Source organism: Pan troglodytes, chromosome 23, assembly GCF_028858775.2.
Source record: "Pan troglodytes isolate AG18354 chromosome 23, NHGRI_mPanTro3-v2.0_pri, whole genome shotgun sequence".
Lineage (NCBI taxonomy): Eukaryota > Metazoa > Chordata > Mammalia > Primates > Hominidae > Pan > Pan troglodytes.
The window spans coordinates 40706258-40730435 of record NC_086016.1 but is presented as its reverse complement, the minus strand read 5'-3'; the positions used below and the strand labels follow the sequence as shown (position 1 = coordinate 40730435).

General features: G+C 48.8%; 1 protein-coding gene and 1 pseudogene across 2 annotated transcripts in view; one reads left to right on the top strand and one right to left on the bottom strand.

The window, feature by feature from the left end:
- Positions 1 to 23566, bottom strand: part of GTPBP1 (GTP binding protein 1) — a 32448-nt gene extending 8882 nt beyond the window's left edge. Inside the window, exons 1-7 of one of the 2 annotated variants that reach the window (XM_003317239.6) lie at positions 23161 to 23566; positions 18553 to 19517; positions 15747 to 15858; positions 8603 to 8783; positions 7690 to 8038; positions 2814 to 2937; positions 271 to 385 (exon numbers count right to left, since the gene is read on the bottom strand). In XM_003317239.6, the coding sequence (XP_003317287.1) occupies positions 271 to 385; positions 2814 to 2937; positions 7690 to 8038; positions 8603 to 8783; positions 15747 to 15858; positions 18553 to 18744 (1073 nt within the window). In that variant the 5' untranslated portion in view covers positions 18745 to 19517; positions 23161 to 23566. Of the gene's footprint in view, positions 1 to 270; positions 386 to 2813; positions 2938 to 7689; positions 8039 to 8602; positions 8784 to 15746; positions 15859 to 18552; positions 19518 to 23160 lie in introns of those variants that run through there. The other variant, XM_063807845.1, reaches the window with a different exon arrangement.
- On the top strand, positions 1061 to 2023 carry LOC104003775 (thioredoxin-dependent peroxide reductase, mitochondrial-like; annotated as a pseudogene).
- Positions 23567 to 24178: the final 612 nt, after the last annotated feature.

The window sequence follows — 24178 nt, the reverse complement described above, 5'->3', positions numbered from 1 at the left end:
TGAAGTCTCAGCCGGGATGCCAACCCCAGGAATGCCAGCACCTCACAATCTGCGTTACGTGATATTACCCCCGGGCAACAATGCTGGCTTGGGAGACCCTGCGCTAAGATTGGAAGCTTCTATTTCCTCCGATCTCTGAATAGGAAGAGGTGTTGATGTGGTGTTTTCATGAGACCTTATGCCCAAACTGACAGCCATTCCAGGCCCATCACTCACTGTGGTCCGGCCTGCAAGGGTGCCTGTCTGAAGTGTGCGCTCCCCATGCGTTACCTTTCAGAGCTGAAGTTGGAGGCTGTGACAATCACATCATCTTTGCTCTGCACCAGCACGGGGATCTTCCGGCAGCCTGGTGACTTCAGCAGACGCTGTAACAGCTTCAGGGTTTCTTAAAGGGTGCAATGGAACAGAATTAGGGGGACACAGCCTTCTCTTTGGCCAGGCTTTAAGAGCAAGATGGGTCCACTCATTACTGATGCAAGCAGGAGACAGACAGATAGATGGACCAGTGTTAAATGCCACAATGCCTGGAGAAGCAAAAAGGAGGATCAAAACTTTGGGTGCTGCTAGAGTAAGAAAAGCACAGATGGGGCCTCTTTTCTAGGGTTCTGCGTCTGAAACCTGGCAGATTTCTCTTGTGTCTAGACGACCTGCCTCCTGTAAGCATGTGACTTGAGGGTCCCCAAGAAAAACAATTCACTTCACACTTCAGTTCTCAGAATGCACTACTTCCTGGAAAAAAATCTCATCCAACAAAAAGGATCTCTTAGACATTTAGAAGTCTACGGAGACCCTTATTATGAGGCTTCCCAAAGGGATACTTTTCTACAATCTTTAGCAGTGAGGGAGAAAGGCATGAAGGCTTAGTCCTGCAACCCTGTGTCAAAGCTTTGGTGGCAAAGGTAATCAGATCCTCTGTCCAAACTTCCCCGTATATATCCAGCTTAGCTGGTAGAGCCCAACTCCTTCTGCCTGGGGTCACCTGAAAAGAGGTGCCAGATTCAGGATCTCAAGATTTCTGCATTTGGAACCAGAAGGAACAAGGAAGAGGATAATTCTAGGCTGTGTTCAGACCAAGAACTAAATAGGGGAGGAAGTAGCAGAAGATTCTGGGCTGATGGAAATTCAGGCCAAGACCTAAGTACAAGACAAAGGAAGTTTCGCCCGCGTGCACTGAAGATGGTAGCTGCTGTGGGAAGGCTACTCTGAGCATCGGCTGCCCGACATGTGAGTGCCATTCCTTGGGGCATTTCTGCCACTGCAGCCCTCAAGCTTGCTGCTTCTGGAAGAACGAGCTTGACAAACATATTATGGTCTGGTTCCAGTCAAGCAAAATTCTTTAGCACCAGCTCCTCATACCATGCACCTGCTGTCGCCCAGCATGCACCCTATTTTAAGGGTACAGCCATTGTCAATGGAGAGTTCAAAGACCTAAGCCTTGATGACTTTAAGGGGAAATAATTTGGTGCTTTTCTTCTATCCTTTGGATTTCACCTTCGTGGTCCTACAGAAACTGTTGCTTTTAGTGACAAAGCTAAGGAATTTCATGATGTGAACTGTGAAGTTGTGGTCTCAGTGGATTCCCACTTTAGTCATCTTGCCTGGATAAATACACCAAGAAATAATGGTGGTTTGAACCACATGAACATCCCACTCTTGTCAGATTTGAGCAAACTTCCTGAGACTACGGTGTGCTGTTAGAAGGTTCTGGTCTTGCACTAAGAGGTCTCTTCATAACTGACCCCAATGGAGTCATCAAGCACTTGAGCGTCAATGACCTCCCAGTGGGCCGAAGCGTGGAAGAAACCCTCCACTTGGTGAAGGCGTTCCAGTATGTAGAAACCCATGGAGAAGTCTGCCCAGCAAACTGGACACTGGATTCTCCTACAATCAAGCCAAATCCAGCTGCTTCCAAAGAGTACTTTCAGAAGGTAAATCAGTAGATCACCCATGTGTATCTGCACCTTCTCACCCCAGAGAATAAACACAGTTGAAGCCTGCTTTTATCATTTTATAGATGATTATCTGTAGAAGGCAAGGAACCAATTATCCTTGTACTCATAAATATTACTCTAAATGGCTAAGGCCTTTTAAACATGGTTAGTTGCTAGTATAAGGAATCCTTTATTGGTAACATCTTGGTGGCTAGCTAGTTTCTACAGAATATAATTCGCCTCTGTAGAAGGCAATTCTTAGATCACATCTTCAGTGGAAACACTCTTCTGTCTTAGCCTTACTTGAAGCTTGCCTACAACAAAGTGGAGCAACACACATTGAAAGCTTCTGATCAAGGGTCCTGAAATTTTCATCTTGAATGTCTTTGTATTAAGCTGAATTTTCTTTTAAGCTAACAAAGATCACAGCTTTCAATTGTTATCAGCAGTCAAATTTAACTCCTGCAATGAATGTTTATGTGATTGAAGCAAATGTGAATCATATTATTTTAAAAAGTGGCAGAGTGACTTAACTGATCATGCATGATCCCTCATGCTTGAAATTTATAGTTTACCTAGTCATTTTACTTATTTTATTCATTAGCTAACTTTGTCTACATATATTTCTAGATATTGATCAGTGTAATGGATTATAAAGGATAGTTATTGGATCCAGGGATTGCATTTTGAAATTATTATAATTATTTTCTTTGCTGACGTGTTCAATGTAGAGCACATAATAAAAATAAACATATTGTAAAATAAAAAAATAAAAATAAAAAAGAAGTTTCTGGGCTAAAGCCGTGGTAGCAGACCACCTGAAGGCACAGTAGGTGACAGCCCCAATCAGAGGGGCTGCTGCTAGCTGGAGGCTTCACTTACCTTGCAGGATGTTGGCAGGACACATGTCAATCTTGGTGACTACCACAAAGACAGGTACATTGAGTGCCAGTGCCAAGCCCAGGTGTTCTTTGGTCATCCCCACGATGCCAGCATTGCTGCCCACCTGCCCCAACACAGAAAGGAAGTGTCAGGACGAGAGAGAAAGAGATTGCTGCTGGGTGGACACAGGGGCTCAAAAGCAGATGTGGATGAAAGCTGGGCTGGGCAAAAATCACTTTAACCCCTGACTCAATGATGTGGGGTGTCAAAATCAGAGGAGACTTGCAAACAATAAAAAAGATAAACCCAGTCAGGGAAACAACTGTCCTGAGCCATCAAAATGAATCCAAGTCAGGAGCAGTGGCTCATGCCTGTAACCCCAGCACTTTGGGAGGCCAAGGCAGGCGGATCACTTGAGGCCAGGAGTTTGAGACCAGGCAGGACAACCTGGTAAGACCTCCGTCTCTACAAAAAAATACAAAAATTAAGGCTGGGTACAGTGGCTCACTCCTGTAACCCCAGCACTTTGGGAGGTCAAGGCGGGCGGATCACCTGAGGTCGGGAGTTCGCGACCAGCCTGAACAACATGGAGAAACCCTATCTCTACTAAAATACAAAATTAGCCAGGCGTGGTGGCACATGCCTGTAATCCCAGCTACTCAGGAGGCTGAGGCAGGAAAATCGCTTGAATCTGGGAGGTGGAGGTTGTGGTGAGCCGAGATCGTGCCATTGTACTCCAGCCTGGGCAACAAGAGCGAAACTCCGTTTCCCCCACCCCACAAAAAAAAGAAAAATTGGCTGGGTGTGGCAGGATATGCTGTAGTCTCAGCTACTTGGGAGGCTGAGGTGGGAGGATCACTTGAGCCTGGGAGGTTGTGGCTGCAGTGAGCCATGATCGAGCTACTGCACTCTAGCCTGGGTGACAGAGCGAGACTGTGTCTCATAAACAACAACAACAAAAAGTGGATTCAACTTAACATCACTCGCCCTCAGTTTCCCCATCTGTAAAATGGGGAGATAACAATATCCACTTCAGAGGGTCACTTGATGTTTAAATGTCACAACACACATGAAGGGTCCAGCACACAACTAGCAGGAACTAGGTGTTTAAGCAATTGCACCTGTTATTACTGTTACTATCCTTCCAGTAACAATAAATGTTTCCAAATATCACCGTAAGGACTGGTTACATAAATCAGGGCACGTGTATGAAATGTGCTGTACAAAAGAAGGAAGAAATTTTTATCTACTGATATGGACTAATCTCCAAAATATGCTTTTAAGGGGGAAAAAAAAAGTAAGTTGCATATAGAATGCTATCATAAAAAGAGGTGAGTGTTCAGCTATGCATGGTGGCTCATGCCCATAATCCTAGCACTTTGGGAGGCCAAGGTGGGTGAATCACCTGAGGTCAGGAATTCGAGACCAGCTTGGCCAACATGGTGAAACCCCTTCTCTACTAAAAATACAAAAAAAAAAAAAAAAAAAAATTAGCTGCATGTGGTGGCAGTTGCCTGTAATCCCAGCTACTCAGGAGGCTGAGGCAGGAGAATTGCTTGAACCAAGGAGGCGGAGGTTGCAGTGAGCCAAGATTGCGCCACTGCACTCCAGCCTGGGCAAGAGTGAGACTCCATCTCAAAGAAAATAAAGGCCAGGCGCGGTGGCTCACACCTGTAATCCCAGCACTTTGGGAGGCCGAGGCGGGCAGATCATGAGGTCAGGAGCTCGAGATCATCCTGGCTAACATGGTGAAACCCTGTCTCTACTAAAAATACAAAAAATTAGCTGGGCATCGTGGCGGGCGCCTGTAGTCCCAGCTACTTGGGAGGCTGAGGCAGAAGAATGGCATGAACCTGAGAGGCAGAGCTTGCAGTGAGCTGAGATCGCGCCACTGCACTCCAGCCTGGGCGACAGAGCGAGACTCCGTCTCAAAAAAAAAAAAAAAGAAAAAAAGAAAAGAAAAGGCAGTGGGGGATAACTGGTGACTGATTCATGGCTTAAAAAAAGCAGCTGAAAGATATTTGGGAAACATCTGAAATAACATAAATACAGACTAAATATTTGAGGATATTAGGTAACTATTCTTCATTTTCTTGATTGTAAAAACAGTAGGAGACAGGCCTCACTTTTAGGAGCTGTATGCTGAAGTGTTTAGCAGTGAAAAGTCACAATGTCTACATTGTGACTTTGTCTGGGATGAAGACATGTCCACTATTTTTAAGTGATTCAGCCAAAAAAAAAAAAAAACCAAACTAAACATATATACTTGGCTGGGCACGGTGGCTCACACCTGTAATCCCAGCACCTTGGGAGGCACCAAGGTGGGATGATTACTTCAAGCCAAGAGTTTTGAGACCAGCCTGGGCAACACAGCAAGATCTCGTCTCTAAAAAAATTAGTATTAGCCAGGCATGGTTGTGCACGCCTGTGGTCCTAGGTACTTGGGAGGCTGAGATGGGAGGATCCCTTGAGCCCAGGAGTTTGAGGTTATAGTGAACTACAGTTGCACCACCGCACTCTAGCCTGGGTAACAGAGTGAGGCTTTGTCTCTTTAAAAAATATTAAATCAGGCTGGGTACGGTGGCTCACGCCTATAATCTCAGCACTTTGGGAGGCCAAGGTGGGCAGATTGCTGGAGGTCAGGAGTTCCAGACCAGCCTAGCCAACATAGTGAAACCTCGTCTCTACTAAAAATACTAAAAATTAGCTGGGTGTGGTGGCACGTGCCTGTAAGCCCAGCTACTCGGGAAGCTGAGACAGGAGAATCATTTGAACCCAAGAGGCGGAGGCTGAAGTGAACTGAGATTGCACAACTGCACTCCAGTCTGGGCGAAAGAGCAAGACTCCATCTCAAAACAAAAAATTAAAATAAATAAAAAACATATATACACATATGTACCCACCATATAGACACATAAATATGGCAAAATGTTAATGATTGCTAAATCTAAGTGGTGGGTTTATGGTATTGGTTATACTATTCTTTCACCTTTTCTGAATGTTTAAAATTGGAGGGAGAGAATATATACACATTTGCTGATCTGAGTACAAAATATCTCTGGCAGGTACACAGGAAACTGGAAACACTGGTTGCCTCTGGGAGGAAACTTTTCACAATTTTGTACCATACTAAACCAGAAGAAAATTTGAAAGAAAAGCTGCCATGATGTGTTTACACAGTGCCCTATCCATTCCAGTGTGTCACGGAGACGCCCACTGAGTTTCCATGGCTCCTAGATGAGTCACCCCAGCTGGCACTTCCCTCTCCCTCCACCAGGACACTTCCACAGTCTTCCCGACGTCTTCCCGTGCCCTTCGGCCACCTTTCCAACCCAACGCAGACTTGCTTTTGCTCTTCCCAACCTGGAGAAGAGAGTGCTCTACGGCTGTTTTCTATATATTTTAAATATTTTTTCCTAGAAGTCAAATGCCATGGGACTATAATGAAATATTTCATTGTTTTCTACAGAAAGGTTAACATTTGGATCACAACCAAAAAGTCAGATAATATATATGTAACATTTTGTCCGGGGTGAAGATATTTCCATTAATTGGTCTTACTCACTGTAGCTCAGCTGGAAAAATGCTTATTCTCAACCAGTTTCTATACCCTTCTTAATATCAACCCAACAACTCCCCTAAATACGCCCTCTGGAGCTTCCACTAAGATCCCTTCCTGGCAAGCAGCTTTCCTCAGCCCAGTCAAGAAGCTGGTCATGGCCCTTTGCAACATTGAAGGAAATGGGAAATGAAGGCATGCTGAGGTCCCAAAAGCCTCAGGCAGAGAGCCTACGAGTGTTCACATGGCTCTGCCTCTCTTTACTGCTTTCCAGTTTAGGGAGAATTTGCTTGAGAACCTGTGTTTGTGCAGCAACTTGATCAAGTTTGCTATGAACAGATGCTTATGTTTACTACATTTATTAATACAGGCAGCTGAAGGAATCGAGAAATGGGGAAGGGTTTTGGGAAGGCCTTGCCAAGGGAACACTCGAGGCATATGTGTCTCTGACTCTGTCCCTTCCCGCCCTCCCTCTTCCTTACTCCTGCTGTGAAAGCTGTGGAGATGTGCACAAGGTTACAGGCCTTGCCACTCCCCTCAGCACTCCCACTGTCTGTCCAGGGAGGAAGATCAGTGGGTCACAAAGGCAAGCTTAGCAATGAGATCCAACACAGAGCCCTCTGCTCCCTTTCTTTCTCAGTTAATCTATTAGATGAGCTGCTTAAACACTTTTTGGTTGTTTTTAATGTTCCGAGCAGGAATAGCTGCTTAAAAATTTAATCACGCTTGACCCTAAGCTTTTTGGGAGCCTCTGGACAGCCCTGTTCATTGCTGTATCATCAGACCTCACATAGTACCAGACACACAGGAGCCTCTCAACAAGGGCTGTGCACTGGCCGATCCTCCTCCCAGGCTCCAGGAGGCCACCTTTCAGGGCCTCTCGACTGTGGCCTGTGCCTCCTATGGCTGTCTTCTCCGTTTCTTCCCCAGGCCTGCCCCTCTGAAGGTACTACCTACCTGGTGTCACCTCCTCAAAGTAGCCCAATCCTCTGCAGAAAACATTTCTGAAGGTAACAAGTAAGGCCCAGGAGAAACCCTCCTCTATGCCTCTGCAAAAAATAAGACAGGTCTTCAAGGGTACCTGGTTTTTACCAAGAGGATACCTTCCCTAGTCTAATGTAAGGGAGAGATCAAGGTTCAAGCCTTGAGAAGACCATTACTCAGAGGACTGGGCACCCCTGCAAAACTTGCCAGCCTCACCCGATGTCAAAGCCCCAAACCAACAGGCCTCAGTCTCAGAACAGTTTCAGACTTGCACATAACCAGACCCAAGCAACCCTGCTGAAGCCTCCCCTCCTTGGGGCGCCTCCCACTCACCATGAGCATGCAGAAGTCAGGCAGATGGCCTGTCATGCCGAAGACAGTGGTTTTCAGGTACTTCTCATGACCAGCCAAGTCGATGAAGGTAATGACTTTCGTGGACTTCTCACAGATCTTGGTCCACTCCAGGCTGCCGCCGTGGCTGTCAGGTTTGTTCACTACATTGCCTTCACTGTCAAAGCCTAGAATGTCGTTGCCCACACTGCTGGTGCGACCAGATTCAATTTCATGTTTGTGGCGGAAGAGTTTCTGGCGGGCAAAGCCTCGGCCATTGTCCAGCTCCCCATGTGTCAGGACCCCCAGAAGCGTGCTTTTGCCAGCATCCACGTTGCCCACCACTGCTACCCTGCGTGTAGATGAACCCATACATCTATGTGAGAGTTAGTGAATGAGTGAAGTGGAGCGACCATCATAACCCCAGTAACTGGATCCGCAAGTCCAGGCTTGCCCCGATCCCCTCCGGCTCACAGCTCCTCCTTGAGCCGGAGGAGCACAGTGGGAAGGTTCCTAGAGCTGCTGCTGCAGAGTCATCAGAAGGGCCCAGACTCCCACAGCGGCTATCTCCCTTAACTCCCACTAGCTTCTGGGTGCTGCCAGGAAGAGCCGCAAGGCTACCAGAGGCACAAAAGGCTCTTCTCCATGACCCTGGTTTCCAGGCTCACAGGCTGAAGGGAAAAGAAACACACCCACAGAGAATGGCCACAGAATGCACGGCTGGCCTCTCTCGTGCTCTTCCCAAAGGGACAGGGAAGTGCAGAATTAGAGCAAGGAGCCCACGTCTCCAGACACCTGGACACTCTTTCCACGCCTCAGGAGGGGAAAGGATGGAGCTGACATGCCAAGTGCCACAGGCTCAGTCACCAACCTCTGTGAAGAATGGTGACCCCAAAACGTCCCGCGGCCTCCTCACCTGACCTCCAGGAAGTCATTGTCTCCTACTCGTTTCCGGACCAGGTAATCACGCACGCGGCCCCCAGCTTCTTGCCGTTCCCGCAGAAGGATGACATCGGCCTCTATCTGTTCCGCCATGCTCTTCACTGTGGCGTAGGAGGCCTCCATGTCAGCTTCACTCAGCCCATACTCAGTCCCATCTGGTGACAAGAGCCCAGACATCAGCAGGAGAGGGAGTCCTGACCAACCAGCCTGCCAACCAGCCAGCCAGGAACCCCACCTAACAAAGGCCACCACCCCCCAACCCCAGCACTGCAGAGGAACAGGGGTCCTCTCTACCTGAGAGAAAACCTGGGCACACACCAAGTTAAAACATGACAGTGCCACAGACCTCTCCATCAAGCAGAGCATTCGCTACTTCATTCAACAACAGCCACCGAGGCTCTCCCAGGTTTTATGCCAAGCCTCATGCTGGGTACTAGGACTACAGGTGCCCCTAGTGAGCTCACAGCCCAGTGGGGGAGGCAGACAGGAAATTAATTAATTGCAATACAGCTCAAGTGCTGCACTCTAGGACTGTGTGAAGAGAACATAAAGCACTGCCTGGGGAAGCCGAGGACAGTTTTGCAAAGGGCTGATGCCAAGCTAGGTCAACAAGTGCTGGGCCTGCAGAGGGAGGAAGGACATCCTAGCCAGAGGAACAAAGCGTGGCGTGGCAGATCATGGCAAGTTCAGGGACCAGGAAGCAGCTCAGTGTGTTGAGGAGCAGGATGGGTGACATGGAGTGTCGGGAGACTACATGAGAGGTGGAAGCAGCACAACAGACGGACAGCAGCGACACACCTGCACCAGGCATTGAGACACCCGTAGGCTGAGGCAGGGGAGTAACATGATCAGATGGCTGTGGGTTAGAAAGATCTCCTGAGTAGCAGTGCCAAGTGTGCACCAGCAAGTGAGAGACCAGTAAGGGGGGAGTCCAGTTAGGAAGTAATTCTAATAATGCAGGCAAGAGATAATGACGACAGAAAGATGGAGGAAAATGGGGGAGGAACTCAGAAACATTTTAGAGATAAGATTTTTAACTGAGGTGGCTCAGGTGACATGTCCAGCAAGCAGCTGGAGAAATGAGTTTGAGCTCAGGACAAGGAAGGGAATCAGACAGAAGGCAGGACCAACCGACCAAACAGTTATTGAGCTCCTACTATATGACAACCCGTCAGCTCCTTTCCATGAGGTGCTGGATTTAATTTCCACAATCACTCCCTCAGCCTTTCCCAGCTGTCCTGTCTCTGAGAGCACCCCTGCTCCTTCCCTGGCTGGCTAACCCCTTCAGCATGTGTGACTCTCTTCCCCCGCACCAAATATTCTCCTTGTCTCTTCTTCTCTTCCTCCCACTCCAAACAAGCTCCTAAACTAAGGAAAGGAAAACCACCCCCCTTCCCTTGCTCCTGCTTATCTGCAAAGCTACCATCTCCTGTTTTTCCTTTCACCATCAAACATCTCGAGAGTCATCAACGCGTGTTGACTGTACTATCCCACCATCTACTCACTGGGAATCTGCCCACTACAGAAGAAACCGCAGTTGTCACATGCCACCTGTGGCCTTTTTTTTTTTTTTTTTTTTTGAGATGGAGTCTCACTCTGTCACCCAGGCTGGAGTGCAGTGGCACAATCCTTGCTCACAGCAACCTCTGCCTCCCGGGTTCAAGCGATTCTCCTGCCTCAGCCTCCCAGGTAGCTGGGATTACAGGCGCCCGCCATCATGCCTGGCTAAGTTTTGTATTTTCAGTAGAGACGGGGTTTCACCATGCTGGCCAGGCTGGTCTCGAACTCCTGACCTCAAGTGATCTGCCCACCTTGGCCTCCCACCAAAGTGCTGGGATTACAGGCGTCAGCCATCATGCCTGGCCCACCAGTGGCCTTCTAAACTCTCTAATGCCCTCTTCTTGACTTCTACAGCATTCGATACTGCTGGCCACTCAGCCTTTCCCTCTTGAAGCACTTCCCTCCCGCCCTGCTCACGCATCACCTGACCTCTCCTGATGTGCCTCCCCACCCCTGTCCCCCGCCTCTTGTCTCCTGAATGCCAGTTTTTTCCAGTAGTCTGTCAGTGGCCCTGTTCTGTTTCCTCCAAACTTTCCCCTTGGCCATCTTGTTCTATGGCTTTGACTGTCATTTTGAAAACTATAAAAACACTCATTTCTAACACCATCCTATGCCCAGAACTCCAGACTGAATTTCCAATTGCCTGGATAACTCCTAGAAGTCTGATATCCAAACTCAACACCCAACCCAACCCTCTTTTAAACAACAGCACAGACACTAACAATGTTAATAAAGCATTTTATTTCTCACTGTAATCTTATGAGGTAGGCATTATTGTTCCCTTTTAACAGTGGGGTAAAAAGAACCTAGGGAGATCTCAGAGCTTGGGGGAGGCCATGAGTTCAGGTCTTCAGATTCCAAAACCAGAGCCTTTTCCTCTTACTGCCTGACCAGTTCCTTCTTTATTTCTGACAATGACAATACCATCTCTCTAGCCACCAGTCTCCTCAGTCCAGTCCTGATGATTCTAGCATTTTACCTTGCCTCCTTCCCTGATGTCTGCCCTTTTTGCCAATCCGCAGCCACCAGCCTGATTCAGGCTCTTATTCTACCTGAACCACCACAACAGACTCTTAACTTTTGTCTTTACAAATTCAGTCTCTATTCCCTCCAACTAACCCCTTAAGGTCCTAAATAAAGGACAGCTCTGACGCCGTCACTTCAAGTCAAAGCTTCTGAATGGCTCCCCAGGCCCAACTGCTTAACAGCCTCCCCATTTGTGCCGTACTCCCTCCTCACTCTCTTCTTGTAAGCTCTGTTATGGTGCAAGTGGCCCCATCACACACACAGCACTCCCCTTCCTTGTGCTGGGGTTCTCTGCAGGGTCCTAGCTCTACACCTTTGCTCATGGATTTCCTATCCTGGAAGCCCAACAGCGCACCTCCTCCTGGCAAAATCCTACTCATTCTGCCCACAAATGTCTGTGTCTCCCTTACATTTGCAATGTACTGCCTTGTGCAACAGCGTTTTGGATACACATCCTCCCCTCCCCGCACAATACATAAGCATCTTGAAAACAAGGAACATACCGCAACAATTTCCTGATGCCCCACAACCAGTGCCTTTCCTATATCGAGTCCTCAAATGTTTGTAAAATGTAAAACAAATGAACAAAGAGGGAGCGGTTGGGCTGAGGAGTTTCTAAATGCACGGCAAAGTGAGCTGTGAAAGCCTTCAGGGTTAGAGAAGGGTTTGCTGGGAGTGTTCCTGAGAAGGCTGGCTAAATTCTATTCAACTTCCCCTGCTCCTGTTCTTTCAGGTCCTGCTCCACACCAAGGGCTATCACCAACGTCACCTTGTCCATCAGGGCTCTCGGTCAGTCACATTACCCGTCTCCAGCATGCATCACATTCCTCACTCTGTGGAAGCCGAGACAAAGGTGGAGGAGAAAAGCTGCAGAGGTCCAATTACTAAAGGCCACATACTCAGCCATGCCAGACGCTAATCAGATTTCCATCCTGCCGGCTCATTCACTTTTCTTATATGTATTCTCCTCTTCTACAGGCTGCAAAGACTCCCTAGACTCTCAGAATAAAAGTCTAACCTCTTTGGCATGGCATTTAAGGACCCTCAGAATCTGAGCCCTGCCTTCCTCTGCCCAGCCTCTCCTCCTACCACTCAGGACCTCATACTCTCCACTCATCCTACTGGATTACTTTTGGTCCACTATATATTCCTGTCTCCAATGCCTCCATGCCTCTGTGAGAATGGTTTCCTCTGCCCATTCACTATTCCCTCCATTTACCTGGAAAATTCCTACTCATCCTTTAGAATCAATTAAAGGGCAGCTCCTCTTCACAGCCTTTCCTGACTCTTCCACAAAGACTTAGTACTCCTTGGCCGGGCGCGGTGGCTCACATCTGTAATCCCAGCACTTTGAGGCTCAGGGGGATCACCTGAGGTCAGGAGTTCAAGACCAGCCTAGACAACATGGTGAAACCCCGTCTCTAATAAAAATACAAAAACTAGCCAGGCGTGGTGGCAGGTACCTATAGTCCCAGCTACTCAGGAGGCTGAGGCAGAAGAACTGCTTGAACCCAGGAGGCAGAGGTTGCAGTGAGCCGAGATCATACCACAGCACTCCAGCCTGGATGACAGACAGAAACTCTGTCTCAAAAATAATAATAATAATTTTAAAAGACTTAATACTCCTCCTATGTCCCCTGAACTTTTTTTTTTAATTGTTTTTCTTTAGAGATAGAGTCTCACTCTCGCCATCTCAGCTCACTGCAACCGCCACCTCCGGGGTTCAGGTGATTCTCATGCCTCAGCCTCCTGAGTAGTTGGGATTACAGCAGTGCACCACCACGCCCAACTAATTTTTTGCATTTTTAGTAGAGATGGGGTTTCACTATGTTAGCCAGGCTGGTCTCGAACTCCTGGCCTCAAGTGATTGGCCCACCTTGGCCTCCCAAAGTGCTGGGATTATAGGCATGAGTCTTCTTTTTCAAAGAAATCTCATGATAAATCAACTACAACCTGGGACCCTTAAAAAAATTATTACTGCAACTACTAATATTAGCTAACATTTATGTAATGCTCACTATTCACGATGATTTCCTTGAATTCTCATTTAATCTTCACTACTACACCATGGGAGAGATTCCATTATTATCCCCATTTTAAGACAAGGAAAAGAGTCAGTAGGCAAATCCAGGCCTGCCAGGTTCCAGATCCTATAGATTAGGCCAGACTGCCCCCTTTTAAAATATCAACATTAAGAATGTATTCTTAAAGAGCACATTCCTCTACATTTGTTACAATTTTAAATGTCTTATTTATCTATACAAAATTTCTGTGAGGTAGGATGAGGAAGGTATCATTATTCCCATTTTACAGAGAAAGGATGTGATAAACAGAGGTGAAGCAGCAAGGAAATCACTGATGAAACTGACTCCTTGGGGCCGTGTATCTGGGTTAGTCTTCTGATTATTGTTCAACTTGTTTAACTAGTTATGATCTCTTTCTATTTGTAAAGAATTCCAGCAGGAGGAGTCACTAAGAATCTAATAGCATCCAACTGGTGGATTTGAGGATGATGCTTGGGTGTACAGATGTGTTAATAAATGTCTGACATCTTACGCTTTGCCACGGGTGGGTTTGCCATGGGTGGGTTAATTGCCACGGGTGGGGTGTGAGTTGTCAAGGCATGGTAAAATTCACTGAGTCCACATAAAAGGATGAGGGGAAAGAGGAGTCTTAAGAATCTGGGTCTTCAAAAACAGACTCAACACTTGTCAAAATTGACCTATATGTGGTTCCTGAAATTCTACAATCATTAAGTGATCTTTGAGTGGTTCATCTTATTAGAGCAGGCCAGATGTGTACCTGACATCAAAGCTTCAAAAGGCTACCAATGATCTCCTAGTCAACAAATGGAATGTTTTTTTTTTTTTGAACCTGGCATTCATTGCTGCCTCTGTAGCACTTGATAATGCTAATCAACTCTCTCCCTTTCTTGATACGCAACCTCTTAGTTTGCCTATCTCTCTGACCATGCCTTCCTTTAGGTGGTAATACCCGCAACTAGAGAGGTAGCAGCAAGGATGGGAAGGAAAGAACAGATACGAAAGATATTTCAAAGGAAGGCACAGCTGCATCTGGAGAGCAAATCCTTCTTCTTTATGTCACTCTTACAACATTTCCAAATACTGTTTCCCATGGAGGTTATTTGTGTATATGCCATCTTTCCTCCTTGGGGCAGGGATCAGATTTTAAGTTTCCAAAAGAGCTTTGCAACAGTGGCAGGCCTTAGAAGATACTTAATAGATATGTATAAAATAGTTTAAGAATGATTTTGAGATTTCTTCAATCTTCAACTCAAACTACAAAAGAATTATTACCTGGCTTTACAAAGCCTACATTCAGCAAAGAAAAGTGTTTCTTTAATGATGCATCCAGGCCCACCTGGGCTTCCTGCAAAGATGACAGAGACAAGTGCTGGTATGGGCTGAATTCATAATCGTTAACAACCCCAGCTGTCATTTCAGCAAAGATAATCCCATAATGAAGATGAAGGTAAGCAGGTCTTGTATTGAAGTTGCTAACTAGGAGTGACCAGGGGAAGAAACCTTAATATACTCTGGGATTGTTGTGAGGGCTGCCTTCCTCTAAAATAGTAGGTTCTGTTACAAGGAATAAGCAGCTTGGAGAACAATAACCAGTCCCTTTCAGAACGGTTACAAGCCTATGTGTCTGACAGGATCCAGTGGGGAGAGAGGACGACCTCTGTTATCCCAGCTATCCAGACTAAATAGTCAGTAGGGTCTGGGGCAAGGAGCCCGACAAGAGAGGAATTCTGGGCATCTTTTCTTTGCTGACACCAAGAAGAATCACGGAGGTCCTCTGCTAAGCAGAAAATAAGTAGCAATGGGATCTGTAAACAGGGCCTGGAAGGGAAGACCTCCGGCTGCCCAGGAATAAGCTTAATTCTAGACCTAACTATGGCTTGCCCTATTACCTTAGACAAGAAGTTCCTTTGCTTTGTGCTTCATTTCCTCTTATGCAAATAGAGAGTACTGGAGGTAAAAAGGAAGCATCTGTAAAACTGCTTGGAAAGTCAAGCATATTATGGCCACTAAGGTCAGAATTAACATTCACTTTGTACTTTTATGTACTCCAAACAGTTCTGCAGACACTAAAGAATCACTGTAACTGAGACACATAAGCAGAAAAGTTCAAAAAGCGGGGAAAATGTGCTCTAAATAATTTCTTTTTTTTTTGAGACAGAGTTTCACTCTTGTCGCCTAGGCTGGAGCACAATGGCACGATCTTGGCTCACTGCAACCTCTGCCTCCCAGGTTCAAGCAATTCTTCTGCCTCAGCCTCCCGAGTAGCTGGGATTACAGGCGCCCGCCACCACTAATTAGCGCCCGGCTAATTTTTTGTATTTTTAGTAGAGATGGGGTTTCACCATGTTGGCCAGGCTGGTCTCAAACTCCTGACCTCAGGTGATCCACCCGTCTTGGCCTCCCAAAGTGCTGGGATTCCAGGCGGCAGGGCCACCGCACCCGGCCCAATAATTTTTAAAAATAAAGGGAAAGGAAAACTATGCTCACCTGATCCCTGCCCAATGACATATATGGTCTCTCCGCATCCCTCGTCCATCCTCTCCCACATCTGCCGAAGTAGGCTGTCATACTGCTCTGATGTAGGGCTCACTAGAACCAGCTAGAAAAGAAACCAACAGCCTTAGGACCACACTTGCTAGAAGAGCACCACAGCCAAAGCTGATCAATACAGCCTAACCAAAGATCCTGACTGAACCCCATAGCACCCTCACCTAAAAAGGCTGCACAGCCCCTTCATGCCCTCTCTGCTTCTCCTGAAGTAGCCTTTGAGCCTCAGGCCTTATATGAGCCAAATGATATACTACAATGTGTATGTCTGAGCCATAACCCATGGTAAAGAGGGCACAAGCAGCCTGCCTCCTGCTGCTTAACAGGAAGGGCAGGACCCAAGTGACTGAGAATATGGCACTGTGGATAGAAAGCGCAGTGCTTTCCATCTACATGCCAAAGTCTTCTACCTGCAGTTGGCATCTGGAAGCCCACAAGGCATATACCTCATATACCTCCATGCCCTCCACCCACAGGCCAGTGGCTTCCAGGATAACAAAAGAATTCTGTTCTATCTTGTCTTAGCTATATTGAATATTTGGGAATGAAAACTGCCTGCAAGACTCATCTTCATCAACAAAACACCATTACCATTACCACTACGAGGAGTATTAGCACCGTCATTTTGCAAATGTCTGCCAATAACATTGAAGTGTCAACCATTTACTTGGGTAAGCCATTTGGCAATCAGACCCCATTCTCTAACCACTCCTGTGTGACCTTGGACAAAGAATTTAACCCCTCTAAGTTTCAGTTTTTCAATCTATAAAACGGAGCTAATACTACCTGCATCCTAAGGCCACTGTAAAGAGCAAATATAACATGTAAAGCATCTAGTTCACAGCTCAATAAATGTGAACCTACAAGGTTTTCTTCACCCAATCATTCCCAGAAAAACCTTGTTGGATGAAACTAGCCACCACTATTCACTAAGTGTTTCTCCCTTTGGAAGCTCTCGGAGCCTTAGGTCTCCACATTTTCTATTGTAAGGACATGAACCTTTCGCTTCTAATCTGTTCCTCCGGAATCAATCTATTCAACCCAACCTTTCTCTCCCTCCACACCATCACTTTTTCTTTTTGATATCATCGATATTAATATACATATGATTTTTTTTAATTGTAAGGAGGACTTCCCCAGCTATGTGATGAAATAACACTTCTAGGAATATTAAATGAGCTGGTCAAGAAATGAAGGTACTACCGTCTTTGCAACTCTGCCCTGCAATTTCCTACCATGTTTCTTCAGCACCTTGACCATGTGTTGACATCCAGTTTGTTTGCTCTTGAGTCAGGTCCATAATCTTGTAACTTCCTGAGTTGACTCATCAGAGCTTGTAATTGTAACCTGGATGTTTCCTGGGTCTTTTACATCGTCCTGGCCATCCCTCTCCCTAAGTTTGGCCATCCTCATTATGGCATTACAGGCACAAGACAGGACCAACTTTGACAGGCTAGCTGGCTTCCAAGTGCTCACCTGAGACTACAATGGCAAAGAGCAGTTGAAAATAACTTGCTTAGGTTGCAGGGAAAGTTCCTCCCCAGTTTAGGACCAAGTTTCATGCAAATTTGCCGCCATAAACTATAAAAAGTCACAAACATTTTCAAAGCTGGATAAAATGTCTATCGTAACTATCCTACAAATGTAAGTGGTGGTATTGGTGTTCTATCTTTCACCCACTGCTATTTAATCTGCACAGGAAATTAGGAACTATCTCGTTCACTTCAAACATTTACTGAGTCTCTAGTATGCATCAGGCACTATTAAGTGTCTTCTTAAATATTTCTAATTTTTACAACCCATCTGTACTTTCTTAAGATGAGGTGGTTGGAGAACTGAAAGGTTAAGAAACTTTCCCAACGTCACACAGCCTTTCGATGGTAGGGCAGGAAAGGGAACCCAGCCCTGTCTGACTCCCAAGTTGGCATTCTTTCCCTAAGGAACGTTAAGCACCTTCAAAACACCAGTCACATCTTGTATTTACTTTTCTATTCTTCACAATGTCAAGCCGTTGGCGAGGCCTTAATTCCTGCCTACCTTCTCGACAGCTCAAAAAACACGGTTTTAAACGTCCTTCACTGCTCCACTCATACAAGATGAGCTTCCACTCACAGGATAGCGAGACTAAGGAGCCTGACCATCTTTCCATTTTGTTTCGGGTGGCCTCGAAAAGTAGACATTCTCGGACATGCTCCTCCCCAGCTGAGCGACTACTTTCTGTTTCCTTTCCCGAGTCTGGGAAGAGACGCGGCGGCCACCCTGCCCTGGCCTCCGACTACCTGTCTTCATGAGCGTCTCGGCCCCCTGCCCGGGCCCCCTCGCCCCTCTGCTGTCCCGCGCGGTCCAGGGAGAGGAGACTCTCGGTCTCCGAATCCCCTCAAGTGGGGACCCGAAGAACGGGGAGGGGCACTGAGCGGGGACAGGGAACGCGCGGAGCGCAGCTGGCATCGGGCGCCCCCGTTCCACGTGGCAGAGCCGAGGGGTTACGATCTCGGCGGGAGACGGGAGGGCGGGAGGCTGGGTTGGCGACGCGGGGGAGCCAAGGTGGGTGCGGGGACCATGGGGACGGCCCCTCGCGCCGCGAACCCCCGCACGTCCCGGAGACTAGCAGGTGGGCGGGCTCGGCCCCTTCTTCCCGTTCCGCGCTCCCCGCGGACAGGGCGGCCGCTGGCCCCGCCGTCGCCCCGGAGACTGCTCGGCCAGCCGCCCGCTCCCCTCAGCGCCCGCCGCCGCCGCCCGGGCCTACCTTGCTGGTGAGGTCCAGCTCTGGCTCGCCGTTGAGCGCCTCGCCGTCCTCGCTGCAGTCCGAGTCAAAGCCGCCGTGGAGTCGGGCGGCGGCCGCCGCGGCCCTGGCCGCCCCCGGGGAGCTGGGCTCGGGGGCGAACATAGAGGCCGGGACCGGCGAGTCCATCGCGGAGCGACTGCGCTCCGTCGCCATCTTTAATAACTTAGGCTAATTCGTAGCCGGCTTCCCTCCCTCCCAGGCTCATTTGACTAATCTATGCACAGAGCCCCGCCCCGCTCCTTATCGGAATAATTTATGCAAAACTCCAGCCGCGTACTGGGTGACACGTACCTCTAGCTAAGAAACAATAGACTAGGCCTCTCAGCCACCAATCCCTGCAGAGCTTTCAAGTACCTAATGAATAATTAATGAGGCCCAAATCCCAACAACAAATGTCTGCGACATCACGCGCCCTGCTCCCAGCTTGGGAGGGGGCAGTACCGAGTCCCCGCTACCCGCCTGAAGCCTTCCCGCCAACGGGAGCAGAGAAGAGTGTGACTGACACAGCAGCCATCCAATGAGGAGAGAAATACAAACAACGTTACTCGTCAACGCCCCTTCACGCTCCTTGTTTCCAGAGGCGGTACTAAGCCTGCAAATCTTACTGCAAAACAGTAGGCGCTGTAAGCCTTCCGATGACGGACAAGGGCAGGACCCAATCGAGTCATAGAACAGGTCCCGCGCCTGGACCTGCTCATGGAGATAGTAAACTGCAAAATGAGCCTCCCACTCGATTCAGTGACTGAGGCAGTTGCTGGAATGCCGATGTCCAACGTGCTGGCATGCTCCAGGCAACTTTAATAGTAGGATCGATGCTGTACGTTCCAAGAGTTGTAATACTATAGCAGCCAGAGTGAGGCAATAATTAAATGCTGACCTTAGGGAGAATTCTCCATTCACTGCCTTTGCGGAGACAATCACACGAACTAAAAACAGAGGCAAGCAGCTAAAATTAAAAGCCAAAAAACACCTCACCACTTTTGTGGTGAACTGCTAAACCGAAATCTAGGGTCTCATAAGGTAGTTCCCTATGGGTTATTTTTCCAGTGTCATCAGTTGTGAAAAGCCCCAACCCAAAATGCCATCAACACACGTTTTAGTGTCTTGAATTCCTGTTTCAAAAGCCGGAAAAGCCTAGGCCGTCATTGTTTGGCAAAATTAGGGATTAACCAACGTCTACGAATGTCGGCCTTGGCCACTCGAACCAGGCATCAAGCAAACAAGAGCATGTTTGAGAAGATAAGGAATCCAAGATTTAGGGTTTGGACCTAAACCCTAAATCTTTAGTGAGCAAGTGGCAGGATTGAAAATGGCTTTCAGTTTTGGGGATCTACCTGAGAAGAAAGAGACAGTCTCTTCTTGTCCCTGTTTTCCACTACTATCAAGTCTTATTTGCACAAACACAGCTGGGAATCTTGGACAGGAAGTCATCTGATTCCAATGGTCTTGATACTGTTCTTATCTGCTTTTTAATTTCTTCCTTGCCAAATTGCTCACCTCCATCCTATATGGGTCAGGAGCAATGGCTCACACTTGTAATCCCAGCACTTTGGGAGGCTGAGACGGGTGGATCACCTGAGGTTAGTAGTTCGAGACCAGCCTGGCCAACATGGTGAAACGCTGTCTCTACCAAAAATTAGCTGGGCGTGGTGGCATGTGCCTGTAATCCCAGCTACTCTGGAGGCTGAGGCAGGAGAAGCCCTTGAACCCGGGGGGGGGGGGGGGCGGAGGTTGCAGTGAGCCAAGATCACACCACTGCACTCAAGCTTGGGCAACAGAGCGAGACTCCCACTCACACAAAAAAAAAAAAAAAAAAAAACGAAGTACTGGAGGCCTGAACTCATAACGGGCTTCTGAAGGAGGGGCACAGTTTTGTGGGACTGAGCCCTTAATCAGTGGGATCTGACAGTATCTCCAGGTAGACAGTGTGAGACGAATTGAATTGAACTAGAGGACATCCAGCTGGTGTCCCCTGCAGCACTGATGGGTTGCTGGTGGGGAGAAATCCACACATTTTGGTGACCAGAGGTGTTGTGTTGTATTGAGAGTAGAACATTTTAAAAAACAGATTTTGGCTTTTCCTTTATGGCCCAGATTGATAGCATCTCACCAACTGGCTCTTCCAAAGAGTTCAAGTCGGCCGGATGCGGTGGCTCACGCCTGTAATCCCAGCATTTTGGGAGGCTAAGGTGGGCAGATCACCTGAGGTCGAGAGTTCGAGACCAGCCTGACCAACATGGAGAAACCCCGTCTCTACTACAAATACAAAATTAGCTGGGTGTGGTGGTGCATGCCTGTAATCCCAACTACTCAGGAGGCTGAGGCACAAGAATCGCTCGAACTCGGGAGGCAGAGGTTACAGTGAGCCAAGATCGAGTCATTGCACTCCAGCCGGGGCAACAAGAGCGAAACCCCATCTCAAAAAAAAAAAAAAAAAAAAAAAAAAAAAAAGAGTTCAAGTCCAGAATGTGCTGACAGCTAATAGCGAACTAAAAAAATGCCCTTTGCACTATAGCCTTTACCCAGAAAAGAACTCTCAGAGCAGGTACTTTTGAATTGAACAGGGAACTCTATCATGACATTTTATAGAAGGAATTCCTTACCCTACCCATCTACACGTCTTTCTGAAGAAAAGTTGGAGCCTAGGTTCAAATTCTGTATTCACTATGTACTGGGTTCACATATCATATGTATGTGACCTTTTAAGCAAATTAACTTCTTAGAGCTTGTTTTCTCCTTTAAAGAAATAAAGTATCTAATAGAATAAAATCAGCTGTAAATGAACTAATATATGTAAAGCACTTAGAACACTGCTTGCTGCAGAGCAAGCCCTCAAACTATTCATATGTAAATATAACCATAGCCGTGGGTAGCTTACAAATTAATTTTTTTTTTTTTTTTTTTTTTTTTTTTGAGATGGAGTCTCTGTTGCCCAGGCTGGAGTGCAGTAGCACGATCTCGGCTCACTGCAAGCTCCGCCTCCCAGGTTCACGCCATTCTCCTGCCTCAGCCTCCCGAGTAGCTGGGACTACAGGCGACCGCGACCACGCCTGGCTAATTTTTTTTTTGTATTTTTTAGTAGAGATGGGGTTTCACCGTATTAGCCAGGATGGTCTCAATCTCCTGACCTCATGATCCGCCCGCCTCGGCCTCCGAAAGTGCTGGGATTACAGGCGTGAGCCACCACGCCCGGCCACAAAAATTTAATTCAAAAGTTGGCTGGACAGAGCCAGAGGGCTCCTCACCCTGAGGCAGGCACTCCAGCGTGTTAAATCATAACGTTGAGGGTAATGGTTTTAAAATAGTCGCGTTTGCCAGGTGTAGTGGCTTACACCTGTAATCCTAACACTTTGGGAGGCCAAGATGGGCAGATCACTTGAGCCCAGGAAAGAGTTCGAGACCAGTTTGGGCAACGTGATGAAACCCCACCTCTACAAAAATAAAAATAAAAATTAGCCAGGTGTAGTGATGCATGCCTGTAGTCCCAGCTACTCAGGAGGCTGAGGCAGGAAGATCGCTTGAGCCCAGAGGCTGTGGGTGAGCCGTGAACGCGCCACTGCACTCCAGCCTGGGAAAGAGAGCAAGACCCTGTCTCAAAAATAAATAAAACTTCAGGCCGGGCGCGGTGGCTCACGCTTGTAATCCCAGCACTTTGGGAGGCCGAGGCGGGTGGATCTCAGGAGCTCGAGACCAGCCTGGCCAACATGGTGAAACCCCGTCTCTACTAAAAATACAAAAATTAGCCGTGCGTAGTGGCAGGAGCCTGTAATCCCAGCTACGCGGGAGGCTGAGACATGAGAATCGCTTGAGTCCAGGAGGTGAAGGTTGCAGTAAGCCGAGATCGCCCCGTTGCAATTCAGCCTGGGCGACAAAAGTTAAACTCCATCTTAAAAAAAAAAAAAAAAAAAAAAAAGGCCGGGCACGGTGGCTCACTTCTGTAATCCCAACACCTTGGGAGGCCAAGGCGGGTGGATCACCTGAGGTCGGGAGTTCGAGACCAGCCTGACCAACATGAAGAAACCCCTCTACTAAACACACAAAATTAGCCGGGCGTGGTGGCGCATGCCTGCAATCCCAGCTACTCGGGAGGCTGAGGCAGGAGAATTGCTTGAACCCGGGAGGCGGACGTTGCGGTGAGCGGAGATCATGCCATTGCACTCCAGTCTGGGCAACAAGAGTGAAACTCCGTCTCCAAAAAACAAAACAAAACAACTAAATTTAAAGTGCAACAGTTTCTTCTCGTTTTTCCAGTTTTACAGAAAACCCAAAAGAAGGGCAGCTAAGGTGGATAATGATGCCTACCACGCACCCTAAGAGTAGGTAAAGGGGAAAAAATGAAATCCACGTGGGACTGCGAGTAGTTTTCGCCTTTTCCCGAAGACGCACACAATGCGCTTAGGTATACCTCGCGCAGAGGTCTCTGCAGAGAGGAAAGCCACCGTGAGAAGAGCGGGGAGCCCCCAGGCAAGAAGGCAGTGGCTTGTGTGTAGTGAACCGAAATGCGACACCAAGGAACTGCAACAGGATTCTCCTTTCCACTTGAAATGTGACTCCCAGCGAGACACCTACCCTTGACGCTCCCTGGACAGTGCGGCACGGTCGGGCCCACTAACCAAGGCAATTTGCGCCCGACCGAATCAGGTGCTTCAAAATCCCCCCTGGTGAGCCGCGCGTTAACCACACATAAAACAGTCAACGCAGAAGGAGCGAGAACGTTCGGCCGAAAAGCCCGGCACAGAGAAGGGACGGGTGCTGAAAGCCGCGGACTGCAGCCGCTGGCCTGGCTGCCGCCCGGAAACAACGCCCACGCCCGGGAGAAGGGCAGGCTGGCGTCCAGGCAGGACTCCCTCAGGCCGCCCCGCTAGGGGCTGCGCCGAGCCGAGCGGCTGGACCCCAACCCTGCCGGCCGCCGCCGAGGTGCGCAGCCCGCAGCCCCACACCCACGGCCTTTGCAACACCCCAACCGTTGAACTGCGCCCCTACACGCCCGGCGTCTGCGGCTCCCAGGCCGGTGCCGATGACGTCAGACTTACGTCAGGCGTGACGCCACGGCTGGGAGGAGTGAGGACGGCGCGGGAGGGCGTTTCCGGAGCACGCGCCGGGCGGGGGCCGCTGACGTCGGGCTCAGGTGCGCGCGCCCGCCCGCACGGCCCAGTTGGCGGCGCGCACTCCAGGTGGCGGCCGGCTGCGGCGAGGGGACCGCCAGTGGCGAGCAGTCTCGGCGGCGCTGGGGTCTGCGGCGGGAGGGCGTCTGGGCCTGCGCTCACGTGACGGGCGGGGAGGTTTGTGTAGGGGCTGCGAGCCGGGTGGGCGCGGGCCCGGGAGCGCGAGGCTGACTGTCCGGCCCCACCCCTCGCGGGCCAGCCCTTCGCCGCGCGGAACCTTCCCTCGGGCAGGGGCCGGCCCCGCCGCGCACTTCCCGCGCCCGCTCGCCGCTGACCGGAGTTGTCTCCTCCTCCGCAGGGCCGCGGCCAGAGGGCTAGAGTCCGCGCCTTCCGAGGGAGCCGCGCCCTGCGGGCCCCACCGTACCCGAGGGGATGGAGGGCTGCCCCCGAGGCCCCCGCGCGGCTCGCGGTCCCACGCCTGC